Source organism: Alexandromys fortis, unplaced genomic scaffold (genome assembly GCF_014885135.2).
Source record: "Alexandromys fortis isolate MF-2015 unplaced genomic scaffold, M_Fortis_MF-2015_v1.1 scaffold_25, whole genome shotgun sequence".
Lineage (NCBI taxonomy): Eukaryota > Metazoa > Chordata > Mammalia > Rodentia > Cricetidae > Alexandromys > Alexandromys fortis.
In genome coordinates this window covers 13,923,326-13,939,473 of record NW_026067904.1, presented here as the reverse complement: position 1 = coordinate 13,939,473, position 16,148 = coordinate 13,923,326, and the positions used below count along the sequence as shown (strand labels likewise).

Genomic DNA, 16,148 nt, shown 5'->3' with positions numbered 1-16,148 from the left:
GGGGAGCTCGTAGGGCTGGGTACACATAGGTGGCCCTTTCATTATGAAGAACATAATGTACAAAGCATACAGATGAATCATCCAAGCAAGAAGGGGCCAAGGTGAGCAGGCACAGGTGAAAGTCAATTGGGCAAAGTAGAATGCATCCTGTGCTTAATATTTTCAGTAGATTATGTATTTTCTAGCTTGTTCCACAGGAATCAGAGGACATGTGGTACTAATGCAACTTATTTCCAGTTTCAAATTTCTCAGCAATATCGTTTGTGGAGCATCCCAGTATACCCAAGGTAGGCATTATTAGGACCCTGACTTAGAGCTTTTAGGTTTAGTCATGTGTATGGTTCTTCAAGTGCTTAGCTCTGGGAGAGTGGGACTGTAGGAAATGGGGGCATGAATGACTCTGGGAGTCCTCTGATTGAGAAATAAGATGTGGGAAGTGATTTCATGATAAGTTGAGAACAATGAAAACTCTAACCAATCTGTCATCCTCCAGTCTCTCTGTAAAACTTACTTATACAGTAGGGTGACTAGGCCTGCCTCCTCACCAGCAGCTGGGAGCGCTGCTCTGGGCCATCTCTGCATCAGCTGAACAACACTGAAGCCAAAGACAGAATTTGCATTAGCTCCCCTCTCACTGGAACATGTATACTTTCTTTCAAATTAAAAGATATCTGCACTTGTCTTTTGACCACACAGGTACTGGGTCCTTTTTGAATGACACGGTTGCCTGGTTACCAGAGTCTATAAACTGTCGCTTTTATCTTGCCTGTCTCAATTCAGAATGGGGTTTGCAGTATTAGAATCCCCTTCTAGTTCCTCATGTCTGAGAGGTTGGAGAATGAGGCCTTTGAGAAGTCATTAAGTACTAGGTCTGACTCACTCAGGAAAAACCACAAGAGCAACCTTGAAAATTTCTTTATTTATAGACATTTCAGAACCATTTAAATCAACAGACAATGGATTATTTTTGACATAACATACTGGATTTCTCTTGAGGTACACATTGGGTCTATTAGATAATGCTCTGGAAAGCAACACAACCAACTGCTGACATGGAGTTAGCAGCCCACTGTTTCCCCAGCCAAGAAACTGTACAGACACTTCCAAAATCCTTAGAAAATACAATTTCCATTTAAGTGAAGGAAAATTTCTTAACTTCTTGAGTTTCACTTTTTTTCTGAGTCTTAGATGAAGCAATATTCCGAATGGAACATAATATAAAGACAGGGGTCAGGTTTATGAGTAGGGGATTATCTAAGTCCTAACCTACAGGACACTGTAAACCAAGGGAACTCACCATCTGCTAAGCTCTGTGACAAAAGGCAAAGCTTTGGAGTTAGACAGAGGAGCACAGCTACAGACGAGGTTTGCACCTAGCTTGAGACGTTTACTTGTTTCTTATCATCACAATGAGGCAAACTGTAAAACAAGAAGTCTTGAAAACTCAGAAATGCGAACTTGACATGATAGGGCCACCAGGATCCTACATTACAAACCCACAGTATAATAAAAGTCCTGTTTGCCCCATTTTGTTCTCTGGCCCTTTGATTCTTTCCTTAGCAGCTTCAGACTTTCAGAAAAGCAATGGCAATGGGTATTATGGAAATGTTTCTGAAAGCTTCATGTGTCCAACAGATGTTAAGTTTTTGGTAGACTGCAACACAAATTTATTGGGTTCTTTGGAGAAGTATTTTGTCCCCCAGTTTGCTACTGAGGGTATACACTTCCAGATGTTAGGCATGAGGAACACACTAGGAAAATGAAGGGCTCTCCATCCATCCACACCTACCCCCTGAAATCTCAAGGAGGTGAGTGGATGCTAGGCAGGTGGCTCGGCAATGAGAGTGGCGCTTGTTATGCATGTATCTGACCAGCTGGAATGGACTATCACATTTCCCATAAGGCTGTGGCATTTCTGCAAGATAAGAATAAACACTACAATTTAGCTGAATAGGCAGTTTGGTACAACTTCATAAATTTGAATGGTGTGTGTGGGCTGAGAGAGTATACATGGACATTTCACAGTTCATAAACTTGAGCAGTTCAACTTAAAGATAGAACTTGCAGGGAGCTGGAAGATTCTGTGGCAGGATTGGTGGGAGAATGCTGGAGTTTTCACTCTGAATTGACTTCGTATTTTACATTTCAGCTGCTTGGCTTGTTTTATTGCTGATGCTCTTTCCTGATGGGAGGGGGCAGGGAGATTTTAGACATGAGTTTAAGGATCACCCAAAGATCCTGTTTAGACAGTACTTCTCCACAAGTCCCACGGTCACTTACGGGGTAGTAGGGAATCTGCCACAAAAAGAGAGAGGTATTGTCTTGACCTGGCTGGTTGGAAGAGGTTCCACTGTGGGATGTGGAAGGCGAGAGCTGTTTCTGCCTTCTGCTCTATGTAGCATGTCTCATTCCCTCTGCTGGCTTGTGAATTCCTTGTCTAGCCAACATCCTCCGCAGACAGGTGCTCAGCTCAGAAGTGGCAATTATACTTATTTGTGGCTTTCAGAAATGCCAGTACTAATTATCATTAAAAAATTCCAAGTCAGTAAAAGAAAACAGGAGACAGTGAAAGACAGATGCATTTTTCCTCTAAAGTATTCCAAGTGTTAGTGTCTTGGGGTGTTTACTGTATGCCTTAGAAGGGGCTGTCATTGCTTCCATCTGTGGGCTCCTTAAAGATGGGACACAATACTCTCCATAAATCCACCTTCAGGAAAACTTCAGAGTCTCTCATGCACACATACAGTGTCAGCAACTGTGATTTTGAAACATAAACAAGTTCTCAGAGGGCAGGGGTCATCTCTTTCCTCAGCCTTGGGTCTGGCACACAGAAAGGGCTCAGTGAATGTGATTCCAAGGCTATTCTTGCTCTCAGGGAGGCTCCAGGATCCCAGTCAATACAGAGTTGGCACAAGTATGCCAGGACCAAAGCAAACTAAAAGAAGATGGACAATTTTATTTTGTTTAAGGTTCTTGCAAAAGATGCATCATGGCAATTGTTTATGTGGGGACAACCTTCACAGTAAATGCAAGCCAACCCTGTGGCCTACGGATGAGTTTGAGAATCACGGTCAAGTGCTGGGTACTAGAGGATGGACAAAGGAAGGTTTGTCAGTGGTGATCACAGTGCCTCTACTGCAGGTTGTCTGTCTTCATTCTCAAGGGAAGTAATGCTCTTGGGCTAAGTGAACTTTCGAAGGAGTTAGTTCCTCTCACCAAGGGTTGCTTTCTGAAACAGATTTTCCACGAGTCTTGGATGTGAGAGGGCAGAACAGGAACTTCACCGATTCATGAATGGCTTCTGAAGCACTCCAGCTGCTCAGTTTTATGGAAGATTCTTTTGATTTGCACTGTAGAATTTACATCTAGGATGCATGTTAGGATGGGAGAAAGAACTTTGCTTCTTTTAATGTGATCAGAAATGACAAACTAGACTAGGTGTCAATTCATCTCAGCTCTAAATCACAAGATGGAATGAAGGAGCTTTCTAACGGAAAGAAATAGTGACGTGCTTCACAGGACTGCAAGTGCTGGCTGCTGGCTCTTGCTCTTACAGTTATTATTTTGGTGAGTAGGAAGACATGATATGGTCAATCCTTCAGAATACACTGCCTCCTGGTGGCCAAACAACCTCACCTGAGACGCTCAGGTGTGCATCTTGTTAAGAGAATGTCTGCCCAGTTAGAATCTGGGGACAGACCCAGGAACTGTTTGGAGGGTACATTTGTTGCTCAGAAAGAAACAGGAACTCTTTGAGGTTATATGCCTTCAAAGAGTCAAGCATGGGGATATGATGCTATATTTTAAAGTATTTAATCACATTTAGCAAAATCCTTAGATACGTTCTGGAATTCTCAGAATATGAGTATGGTAATTATTATTATTAGTTTTTATTATTACTTTAGAGGAATAGAAAGAGGAGGTCTGTAGAATGAGCAAGTACTCATTGATATTTTACGAATCAGTGCAGAGATGTGGCGTATATAACAGAGAGGTGGTCTGTCTGAGTCACGAGCTTTCCTAACACAAGAGGTGTGGAGAGAAGACCTCACATCTGTGGAGAAATGCTTTTCAGATTTCTCCCTGGGACACACGGGAGGAAGGTGGCTGTTGTGTCTCCAACCATCACATGGGTCTGCAGGAATCAGCCCTCGCAGGGCTTAGATATCACATTAAATCCTTCAACACTCCTGACTGATCACTCCTGAGTTTTCAGGGTGGAGCCTACGAGGCCAAGCTTCAAAGGTTAGGGTCTGAGACTCTTTAGAACCATCCTGCCAACTGGTCTTAGAGAATTCGCTCAGTTAAAGGCCCCTAAAACCTCAATGGATATTAGAAAATTAACAGATGTTATTTAAAATATCAGATTCAAAAATTACATTTCAACATATCTGCATGTGCTGCATAGGAACACACACATACCGATTTTGTTTTTTTCTCTGCTCAATAAAACTAGCAGCAGGTACAGATCAAATGCAATGGTCATGATCTGTGTCGTTTCCAAGGACATCAGATGTCCTCCATCAAAACATGATTTTTGGAAAATGCCTTTTGATAAAAAGATCTCCACCAAGCATATAACATCAAAGTGTCATTTCACACCACTAACATTGTCAGGCACAAGAGTTAAACAATTGGCATGAAGCAAAGCAAGCCATAGAATACAAGTAACTGTCGGACGGACGGACGGACGTCGACTCCTGGCGGGAGGGACTGCTCCCAAGTGTTTATGTCTTTCAGCTTTGGCTGTTTGTAATAAATACCATGCCTTCTTGAAAACCTACTCGAGTAAAAATGAGTTCTCTGAATATGACTTTAGTTCTTTTAGCAGCTGTTGGATGTTGAGTGACGTACAAGGCACACCTCTAAGTGTTCTGTGCAGCATCTTTATTGATGTACAAAATCGCCTGTCCACCATTTGGAAATGGAGTCTGCATAGTAAGACTTTCTCTAGCTCTATTTACAGACGGCTTTTGTTTTGTTTTGTTTTCTCTCTCTCTTTTTTTTAGTGCAAAAACGTGGATCTGAGACCCAGCCCACCCTGCTGGCACACGTTTCTCAGCTCTGTTTTGTGCTGCCCAGGGACATTTGCCTATATCTTGGGCCTCCAGCCATTTATAAACTGCATTATTTTTTTCACCTGCAGTTTGCTTAGTTTGAAATCCTCTGAGAGGATTTCTTCCGTTAACTGAACAAGCAAATTCCCATCGATCTTTTCCGTGACAAAGAAAGCTATGACGTCTTCAGACAAACCAATGAACCGTAAGGACTTGGACACTTCCTCTATCGAGAGTCCGGATAGGTCGGCAGGTGGCTGCCATGGGGAACCGTCCCCACAGGATCTGGGGGCCAGTTGAAGGTGGAGTGGCGATGAGAAAGGGTAAGAGACAGAGAAGACGTCCTGCACGCTCTTTCTCACAAAATACTGGTCCTCAGAGAGGTCCAGCGACCCTGCTGTGGGGTCCTCCTCAGCACCATCAATTTTCAGAGGCAAAGGAGATGTTTCAGGGGCGGTTCTCTGTTCCACTGGCTTTGGGGCCCTTGGGGGCAAGGCAGGGCAGGAGATGCTCTGCTTGGTCATGCCAGCTGCAAGGGAGCTGTCCTCGGAGTTCTCCAGAGAGTAGCTGGCGGACTTGGGGCAACTGGAGCCACCGCCGCTGCTGAATTCTGCAGAGGCTGTGCTGGGTGGGCTGCCTAAGAGCTCGCAATCATCAAAGTCAAAAGGGGCCGGGCAGTTTCTCTTTGGTGTGCCGGGTGTCTTCTGTCTGGGGTAGCTGTAGCTCCTGCTTGGATCAAGCAGGAAGTCACTCCGAGTCTGGCTCTCCGATGCTCCCGAGTAATGGTTGGGCCACGAGAGTCTGGAGGCCAGAGCGTCAGCAGAAGGACTTCCAAACGGGGACTTGGGGTCCACAGAGTCACTCTTTATTCGGTTGCAAGGGTAGCAGGAAACAGGGGCACTATCAGGAGGACTCGGGTCACTCTTTGTGGTGCTGCTTAAAAAAAAAAAACACAGAAAAGGAAGTTAGTAAAATATAATTTAATCCTAGCTCTTGGGAGGTAGGGGGAGCTCTATGAGTTCGAGGCCAACCTGGTTTTCATAGTGAGACCCTCTCTAAACAGCCAAACCCCAAGCTTTTCTTTATCATTATTCACAGATGTTATTTCTAAGGTGTAAGGGCAATGTGTGTGTGTGTGTGTGTGTGTGTGTGTGTGTGTGTGTGCGTCTATGCACACGCACAAATATATATACATAGACATCTTCTTGAATTTAATAAATTATTAACTTTTTTCTTAAGAAGACTAAATTTCTTTGTATTTGTAGATATGTGCATAATGATTTGAAATGCTGTAGTAGAGATAAAAATAATATATGCATACACATAAATAATGTATAGTTTAGCTAATAAGAAAGTATAGTTCGTCAGGGCCTGCGTCTTCATATTGATAAAAGTTTTCATGCCATGCTTTGGTCCAACACTGGAGAACAACGTCTGAGGTGGGCAAGGGTGGAGACAGAGTGGTGGCAAGTGCCTCACACAATCATACAAGAACCAAAGATCTGGACACATCACCACTGTCCATAACTCTGTATCCTCCCCAAGGTCTGCTAGGAAAAAATGCTTCTGACAAAATGCCTATCCTTGCCTTGGTTTCAAACAATAGAGTTAACACATAGCATAAGCATTTTAATGTCCAGACAGGACAAATGAAATAAAACATGCCTGCAAAGACTCTAAAGTTTAAGAGCACAGGCAGAGGTTCATTTGTCCTGGAGGCCACACTTCCATATTCTCCTATTGACGTGGGTGGGAGCAGAGTATGCTAAAAGGCTCGTGAACGGGCTGAGGGGAGTGGGCGGTCATGTCTGGGGGAGCAGCAGAGGAAAAGGGCATTTTGTTTCGCAGAAGAACTAACTTAGTTTTCTGAGAAAAACGGGGATGATCTGTTTTGTTTCTCTAGACAAACTACAGTTGAAAGTTACATAGAGCCAGACATACTATAACTTGAGCGCACTGAAGAGAACTTTTTAAAAACAACATCCATTTGTCAGTAGTGAAGCAGGCTGTGTCTTGTGAGAGCTCAGAGTTCTGGAGAGACCCAGATAGGAGCATCTTTGCAGCCATCGCCAAGAGGGGATGATTCCTGCTGGGTTCAAGTTCAGAGCAGAAGGCCGAGGGGAGCCTTTAGGTTTGAGGTTCCAATAGAAGGTGTTGTTTGCTTGTATCCAAGTCAAGATGAAAATAACCAGAGTCAGCTTCCGAGAAGCAATGGAAGCCTGCACGCTGCTTCTAAGAGGAGGGGCTTTCCTTGGTGTCTCACAGACCCTTGTGGCATCTTTTCTTACCATGATACCAGCTATTCCATCAAACCCAGCAGGGGCCAAACTATGTTCTTCCTATAACCTTAGCTTTAAGAGGCAAACACCATTTCCTCTCCCACCCTGCCGCCAGATGATATTCTCAAGCTGGTAAGGAGCTGGGTTGCTGTGGCTTCAGACAGGAAGACTTACATGTTATGCAGCCCTGAAGAATAGTAGGACAGGGTGGGGCTGGGAGAGCGTGTCTGTGGCCGAACAGGCTTGGCTGTGCGAGGAGGGATGGAGGGACTTGTGGATAAAGGCTTGGAGCTTCGGGGTGGAACAGGTGGAGCGTTCAGGAGCCGGCATTCTTCCCTGACCTGGTGTGGGAAAAGAACACTTCAGGTTAGCAACAGACTGATAGGACCAAGGCATAGATTTGGAGATGGGGTGGAAGGTTGAGGGTGAGGTTGTGGAGACAGCTCTGTCTTGCAGGGTTGGGGGGTACTTTAAGCAGTAAAGGCAGTGGGTAAGCAGGAGGCACACACACGGAAAAATGGGGCAAACAAAAAGGCACACACACACACACACACACACACACAAACTACTGCTGGGAACAGACAGATCTGGAAGAAAACTGTGTGGTGAATGTCAACTTCTGCAGAATAAAGCAAGAAACGGGAAATACAAGCTGAGGGATGCCAGGATGCATGGAGCAGATGTGGATGTGGGAGGCCATGAGGGTGTCAATCATGACGATGAGAGAGGATTAGGCTCTGCTTGAGTCCTGTTTATTTCCCCAATGCAATCCAACTGGACGCAAACCTTTGGCAATGTGGACTTCATTTTTTTTTACACTGATTCTGTATGTGCACACACATGTGGATATGCATGTGTGAGCTGTGCCATGGAACCTGTGTGGAGGTCAGAGGACAACTTATGGGAGTCAGTTCTTTGCACCAACCATTTGGGTCCTGGAGATCAAATTTAGGCCATGAGGCTTGGTGGCCTTTACCATTGAGCCTTCTGGGGCAAAATGTGGGCTTTCTTCAGGGCTAAGGCTCCACTGACAGCTATGTCTGGTGCCTCTCAGATATTGATGTGTCTAAATTCAGTGACCTTGTTAAGATGCAGATTTGAATTTAGGAGATCCAGTCTGGGCACTGAGAGTTGACATTTTCTTTCCATCTTTTACGGTGCTGAACTCAGGGCACTGCATATGCTAGACAAATGTTCTAGCTACTGAGCTACGATCAGCCCTTTCAAAGGTTAGTGTTGAAGCCAGACAGGGTGTTGCATGTCTGTAATCCCAGCACTCAGACGGCCACAGCAGTAGGATTGCCATGAGTTAAGGCTAGCCAGGGCTCCATAGTGAGAGTCTGTTTCAAGAAAGCTCCGGAGCCACTACCTTTTCTTTTTCTTCCTTTCCTTTCCTTTCCTTTCCTTTCCTTTCCTTTCCTTTCCTTTCCTTTCCTTTCCTTTCCTTTCCTTTCCTTTCCTTTCCTTTCCTTTCCTTTCCTTTCCTTTCCTTTCCTTTCCTTTCCTTTCCTTTCCTTTCCTTTCCTTTTCTTCCCTCTCCTTCCCTTTCTCTTCTTTCCCTTCTCTTCCCCTCCCTCCCTCCCTCCCTCCCTCCCTCTTTTCCTTCCCTTTCTTTTGTTTGCCCCTGACTCTTTTTTTTTTTTTTTTTTTTTTTTGGTATAGTTTTCAAAGTCAGCCATGCTGGCTTGAAACTTGTGACCCACCTGCGGCAACCTTCTGGGTAGCTGGGTTTACAGAAAGGCATGGCTGTGTCTGGCAGAGTCTGTATTGCCTACAAGCAGCAGGGTGATTGTGATGCTGTGGGTCTATGGACCACACAGCTGCAGAGGGAGCAACGAGGTAGTACTCCAATTCTAGAGCAGAACTTTTACTGATACAAAGCTACCCTGCCAGTCAGATGGCCTCCACTCATCTCCATACTGGGGATGATCCAAGTGACCTAGGATGCCTGGGACTTCAGCAACCGTGACTGTCCTTACCCAAGCTGGCTTTCTGCGCACTCTAGCTTTTCTCATACCACTCTTATTCATGAAGCGTGACTATGGCATGCCCTTCCCCATGTCAGGCAGCAGGGGGCACTTGATGCCTGGCTGTGCTAGTCCACTCTGAACCTCCGAGACTCAGAGACATCCCCACTTGCTTTCAGGCTGCGTTCCCAGCATTTCTCTCACCCTTTCCAGCAACAACGTGTCTTAGGGACAACGGAAATAGCAAATGCCCAGCAGCTTTGGTGACGAGGATGCTGAAGATGGACGGGCTCAGGTGATACAATATACTTTCTTTGTTGACTATACACTGGGCCTCCAACTGGAGTCCAGGCCTGATTCTCTCGCTAAAGAAAATCAGCTGGCAAAGGAAGCCAGGTGATGATAAGTAGTGCCTTGAACCTTGATTCAAGTGAGGTGGAAGCAATCTTACTTTTTATTAAGTTTTTTGAGACAGAATCATTTTTGAATGATTTACTTCTTTTCAGTTTATGAGCATTGATTGGTGTTTTACCTGCATATCTGTCAATGTGTGTGAGGGTGTCAGGAACCTTGGAAATGGAGTTACAGACAGTTGTAAGCTGCCATGTGGGTGCTGGGAATCAAACCCAGGTCCTCTGAAAGAGCAGCCAATACTCTTAACCACTGAGCCATCTTTCCAGCCTGGAGACAGAATTATTATACAGCCCCACTGGTCTTAAACTTTGTATGTAGTAGAGGATGACCTTGAACCCATCTTTCTGCCTGTACCCCCCAAGTGCTGGGCTTACAGGTATACCCTACCGTAGCCAGTGGGGGTGATTAAAGAGCACCCTTCACTGTATTCATCATGGCACTGGGGGTTTCTGCTCCTGCCCACAGAACCCCTATTCCGAGGACTGGGTTGGGAAGAAGAGGGCTACTCAGTCAAGCAGCTCTACAAGCTAAAGCAAAATACTTGGGTAGGAGATTTCCTCCTCAATGGCTAGAGCTAGTTTTCTGTTTTGTTGCCTTTCAAAAAGGTAATGCTGCAGAAAAGAAGCCCTTATCAAGCTCTCCAGCAAATACAGGCCGCTGCAGAAAACCACAACAGGTCACAGTGCAGACACCAACTGGTCTTGTAGGGCACATCCCAAGGAATACACCTATGGTACAAACCTCTGCACTAAAGGGCGCATTCCAAGGGATACACCTACAGTACAAACCTCTGCACTAAAGGCTCACGAGATAGTTTGGAAGAGCAAAGATTATAAAGAGCCAGAGGACCAGGCAATCTGCTGCAATCTTTTCTCCTAGAAATGACATGGAAGCCACACCTATGACACCTCAACAATATGGCTACCTAAATGAGACCTCAACAAGGACACCACCACAGACAGGCTAAAGAGGAAGACGGAAATACGGGTCTTGTCCTTATACAAAGAACTACAGGAAGTTAAGGGCGAGAGGAGTCTTTCCCCAGGGAGGAGTCCGCTTATTGATTATTCTATACCAAGATGTCAGCTCTGAAAGCATGTTCATGCAAACAACAGTGAAAGAAATCAGAGAGTTGTATTTATGTATTTATGTGCTTATATATATTTGGAACAACAGCAATTATAAACAAAGAGGACATGAACTTGAAAGAGAATGGGAAGGTGGAATGAAGAAAAGGAATGGAAGGAAACAATTATATTTTTATTTTTAATAGATTTATTCATTTTATCTTATGTGTTTTGCCTGCATGTATGTATTGTGCCACATGTGTGCTTGGCACCCACAACAATAAGAAGAGGGCACTGGTCCCCTAAAACTGGAGTTATGGATAGTTGTAAGCCACCATGTAGGTACTGAGAACTGGACCAGGTCTTCCACAAGGGCAGCGAGTGCTCGTTGCCTCTGAATTAATTAAAATAAAAGGTGGGCGAGGTGTGGTGGTCCATGTACGCATCTTTGATTCCAGGGTTTGGAGGCAGGCGATCTCCGTGAGTTTGGTTTAGAGAGCGAGTTCCAGACCTACTAGAACTACATAGTGAGACCTTGTCTCAAAAACTAAACAACCCTTCTTAAAGAAAAAAAAGATGGTAGTGGTGGGTAACTACAGAAAGGGACCCATAAGCAATGGGGTCTGCAGAGTGGGGAGGACTGTTCAGCTCTGACACTGGGGTGCTCTGCTTTTCTCAAGAGGAACTGGCTAATGTTTTAATATTTTTTTTAAATAAATGACTTCTCAATATCATAATTAAGCAGAATGTAAAGAAAAAGCTTAGTGATGAATTCAATTTGGAATATCTACATTTTAGAATCAGTCATTAGGTATGATACTTCATTAGGGAGAACCTCCCTCGCTTGTCAGCTGAGATATGCTGAGATGCCCATTGCAAGGTGCAATTCAATTTAGAATTTAGACCTTAACCTTGGAACTCTAAAAACCATCCACTTGCAGCTGAGGTATGTTCCCCTTTCCTGCTCTTATGACTAAAGCACCTGGGGTGTTTGGACAGCACCTTCATAGCTGGGCAGTTTTGAAGTTCTTCCCGTGGGTGGGGGAAGGTGCAGAGGAAGCAGCTCTAGATGTCAGTGCCTGGTGTAGGGGAGCTGTGGCTAATGGAGGGTTTACAGCCAAACTTCAGAATGGAATCTGGGACACAGGCCGTGTTAGGGGCTTCCCCAGGCTCGGAAAGGAGTCCGGGTCTAACTCAGTTCATGACAAGACCAAGCTTCCTTAAAACGTCCTTAAGGTCTGGTGCCCTCTTCTGGCCTGCAGACATACACACAGACAGAATATTGTATACATAATAAATAAATAAATAAATAAATAAATAAATAAATAATTTTTTTTTAAAAAAGCGACAACTAATCCTCAGCATGGGTTCTGAGCATCTCCCGGCACAGGCACAGAATGAGGGGCTCGCGCTGCCCCAGGCTGTCAGGAAGGGCAGTCCTCAATGCAGTGAGGTCGCTTTCAGCTTGGGCTGCAGATACGGCTTCTCTGATGAAGTCCTATTTCACGGCATAGTATGGGAAGGATTACACGCTTCGGCGGGACGTACACATCCTGGCATTCGGAGGTTATAAACAGCGAGGGTTGGTTGTGCCATCTTATTTCCTGTCTTTCATGCCAGCTCTCTGTCTACTCTTCTTTGCTTCTTGATTTGATTCAACACAAGGCATTTATATCCAAGAAGAGGGTAGCTATGCTGTAAATGAATTTTATCTCACCATAAAAGCTAACTGACAGGGCAAGATGGCCAAGCAGCCTGTTTCCCACTTTCTCCAGTATTCAGTTCACTTTCACGTGCTACACGCCCAGCACATTCCTTCTGGAAGTCTCTGCATGTGGCTTTCATCATGCTCTTGCCCAGGTGATGAAGACTAGCCTTGGCTGGTCTTCCACTGAGGCCTTTGCAGGCTAGCACTGACCCATCTTCCTGGGCCAATTCTCAGACTCTTCTTCCCCCCTCCTCCTTCTGTCCCCCGCCCCAGCTATTCCTTCTCCTCTTCCTCCCTAGCAATGGATCTGCTTGGAGGCTCCTCTGCCACTTAAAGGACCTTGTGCTTTCCTGACTCCTCTGTTATAGTTTCTTGCTAGCCATCACACTCCTGCCATCACCATTCCTGCAGTCTGGTCCTAAAGGCCACACGTTCTCTCTAGCCACTGGGACGGATCCCTGCTTCTGAGCTAGGCTAACACACTGTTACAGCGATTCACCCTTCATGTGCAGTTTTTTTAATTTTGTTTAAAAAAAGAAAACATACTATCTTTTTTCATTATACATACCAACCTGAGTTCCCACTCTCATACCCCCCCCCCCCATCCACTCCTCAGAGAGGGCAAGGCACATTGCTTTGGGGGAAGATCCAAGGTCCTCCCTACTATATCTAGGCTGAGAAAGCTATCCATCCAAAGAGGATAGGTCCCAAAAAGCCAGTAGGGCTAAATCCTGGTGCCACTGCCAGTGGCCTCACAGTCTGCCCCAGCCATGCAACTGTCACCCACATTCAGAGGGACCAGTTTGGTCTTATGCTTGTTCCTTCCCAGTCTGGCTGGTGTTGGTGAGCCAGGTGTCTTTCAGTGGGTGTTCCCATCATGGTTTTGACCTTTTTCTCATATTCTCATTCCTCCCATTCTTCAACTGGACTTTGGGGCATGTGTATTTAATTACCTCAAAAATGACTCAAAGAGAGTCAAAAAAAAAAAATGGACCAATGTCATTGTTACTACTCTCTAGTGCTGTTGGAATATGTTACACAGAGCTTCAGGTGAAAGTTTAACTAAACAGGTTAATTTCTTTAAAATAAAAAATGCAGCAGAAATGCACTTCTACGTTTAAATTTAAACTGGACATATCTTTTACATTCTAATGTGGAAAATTAGATTGTTAAGTCACATGGGCTCGGTGTAAGTTTCTGTGGCACCTGGCATATAGACCACCATCCCGTCTCTATCATAATTTGATATGCTAATGGGGTAAAAAGACAATGACTAAATTCCTCAACAAGAAAAGGCATGAATGGTCCGCGTTCCCACGCTCCCAATAATTCCTATCCCCAAATGGGCATCTTATACACTATTCTGTGCCTGGCAGACGAGGGTTTTCAGAACTTCAGTTGGCAACAAGGCGCCTATGTTTTCAGGAACAAACGCTAAGCTTGCTCTGTGATGAACAACATTCTGTTTCGAGTGATTGTTCACTGGATCACAGGTGACCTTCGCCGATCTCTAGGGGACGTCTGGGTGCTCAGAGACATTCCCCGCACCAGCCTCCCATGTTTAAGCAAAAGCCAGAGGACACAGTATGGACCCAGGTGGCAGTGTGAAAGCTGGCTCCCACCAACTCAGAGCCTTGCCACCTTGGTCTCCAGGGGTCCTCCATCATCTTACCAAATACACAGAGCCTTGCCACCTTGATCCCCGGGGTCCTCCCTCATCTTACCAAACATAAGCCACTACTACTGTGGGCCACTTGTTCTTGGAATTTACACAGGTGACAGCTAGAGCTAAACAGAAAATTAATTTATGTAAAGGCACAACTGTGAGTTGGTCTTCCAGAGCCTACGTGGCACAGGGAGGTACATTCAAGTTCCTGCAATCTAACTCACAGAAAACATCTAGGAGAGCAAGAAGAAAACTGTCGCAGGCGTCTGTCCTGGCGTCAACAGCTAGGACATGGTCTACTTGCACGGTTTCTAAGAGTCTAGTGAACTCCTTCCCTACATAGTTAACTTCGTTTTTCTACTTAGACGTTCAAGTGCATGTCGAGTGTCTACCATTGAGGTTGGGCTGAGTGTACAAAAATAAGTTAACTCCCAGAGTTAGCTCTAAGGGAGGGAAACAAATACAACAAAGATAAAAATTGGTATGTGTATTAATAGAACTATGAGCAGAGGTTCATGGGAGTACCATGAATTTACTCAAGATAGCAGCAGAATAAATTCATAGGATGCTTGAGTGGAAAAGTCTTGGGGAAGCAGGATTAAGAGTGTAAGAAAGGCGTAGAGGGCACGATGTTAGAAGCCCGGTGCACCTAGCATCCACATTTAATATCTAACAACCACAGAGCCACGTAATAGGGGCAGAAACTCAGAAGAAGAGGGCAGGGAGAAACCATGACATTCAAGGCTGAAAATACTGCTTGGACTAGGCTTTGTACTCACTGATGGAATCTGAAGTCCTGGTGGCACCGAGTGAGCCCCAAGGGAAGAAAGATGGAATGGCGGGGTGAAGGAGAGAAGATGCAGGGTGAGGATGGAGAAGCATTACTGTAAGGTGTCAGGGAGCCCGAGAAGGTGGAGAAGAAGCACCATACGGCACTCAGCGGGTCACTGGAAGGCTCAGCAAATAGGGCGTGAGTCATGGGACGGGCACAGAAGGCACATTCCGGTGAGAAGGAAAAAAGAATGGAGAGTCAGTGGGACCCGGCCACTTACCGGCTACTTGCTTCTGATAATGGCCAGGAAGGAAGGAGGAGCGGATACATGTTGTTAGAGAACCTTGAGAAATGTGCCTGGGCACATCTCATGCACCTCTGGGCCTGCAGGCTGAACTCTCACTGATTCCTGCCTTAGCCGTGCCCCTGCTGGCCACACCCCACTAGAAAACTGATGTGTGCTAACTTACTTACCCTCAATCAGCTCGCCTGAGGATAAAATGGATCTAACAGCATGGTGTGTGTGTGTGTGGGGGGGGGGTTCCTGAAGGAGTCAAACACAACTTCAATAGCTGGGCCGAAACCAAATGCATCATGGGATAGGACACTCCTTGGCTTTTTTTGAAGATGGACAGGAAAGTTAGACTTGAGCTCTTGCCTTCTGGGAACAGGTATCTAACCTCTCCTGCCCCCTAAAAGCAGCAGTTACAGCTCTGCTCAGCTGTGAGAGCATCTGGCCAGGAACAGGGTAAAGGACAACAGTTGGGAAAAAATGGATAACTTTTTTTTTTTCTTGAAATGCCCATGTTAAGAATACTTTATGAAAGTTTAATTGTACAAAGTGGGTTCCTGTGTGGTTGGAAAACAGGCTAGAAAAATATATATGGTTTTACAACAAAAATTCAAGTTTTGCATGTTGTTGTGGTATTTTTTTTACATATAATGAAAGTTTATTTTCTCCTACTCCATAATTTTGTCATATACTTCCTGGGATTAAAAGAATACAAAAAAATAAAAGTTGCCTCAAGTATCTACGAACGGTGAGACTTTGATTAGGTGACATTTCTTAGGAAGCCTTTATTTCTGGATACGCTGTAACCCCCTGCTCTTACTCTGGATGGAATACACCTCCACTAGCTGACCAGTGAGACAGCTCAAGAAAAGGAAACAGATTACATCACCAGCCACATTCTTTGCTTACCATCCTTTAGATGTCTT

General features: G+C 45.0%; 1 protein-coding gene across 3 annotated transcripts in view; it reads right to left on the bottom strand.

Annotated features, from left to right (window-relative positions):
* Positions 1–900: 900 nt before the first annotated feature.
* Positions 901–16,148, bottom strand: part of Garem1 (GRB2 associated regulator of MAPK1 subtype 1) — a 174,963-nt gene continuing 159,715 nt past the window's right edge. For 2 of the 3 annotated variants that reach the window (XM_050134912.1, XM_050134915.1), the window contains 2 exons: positions 7,511–7,677; positions 901–5,993 (listed from right to left, as the gene is read on the bottom strand). In XM_050134912.1, coding sequence (XP_049990869.1) covers positions 5,093–5,993; positions 7,511–7,677 — 1,068 coding nt within the window. In that variant the 3' untranslated portion in view covers positions 901–5,092. The remainder of the gene's footprint in view (positions 5,994–7,510; positions 7,678–16,148) is intronic. The other variant, XM_050134914.1, reaches the window with a different exon arrangement.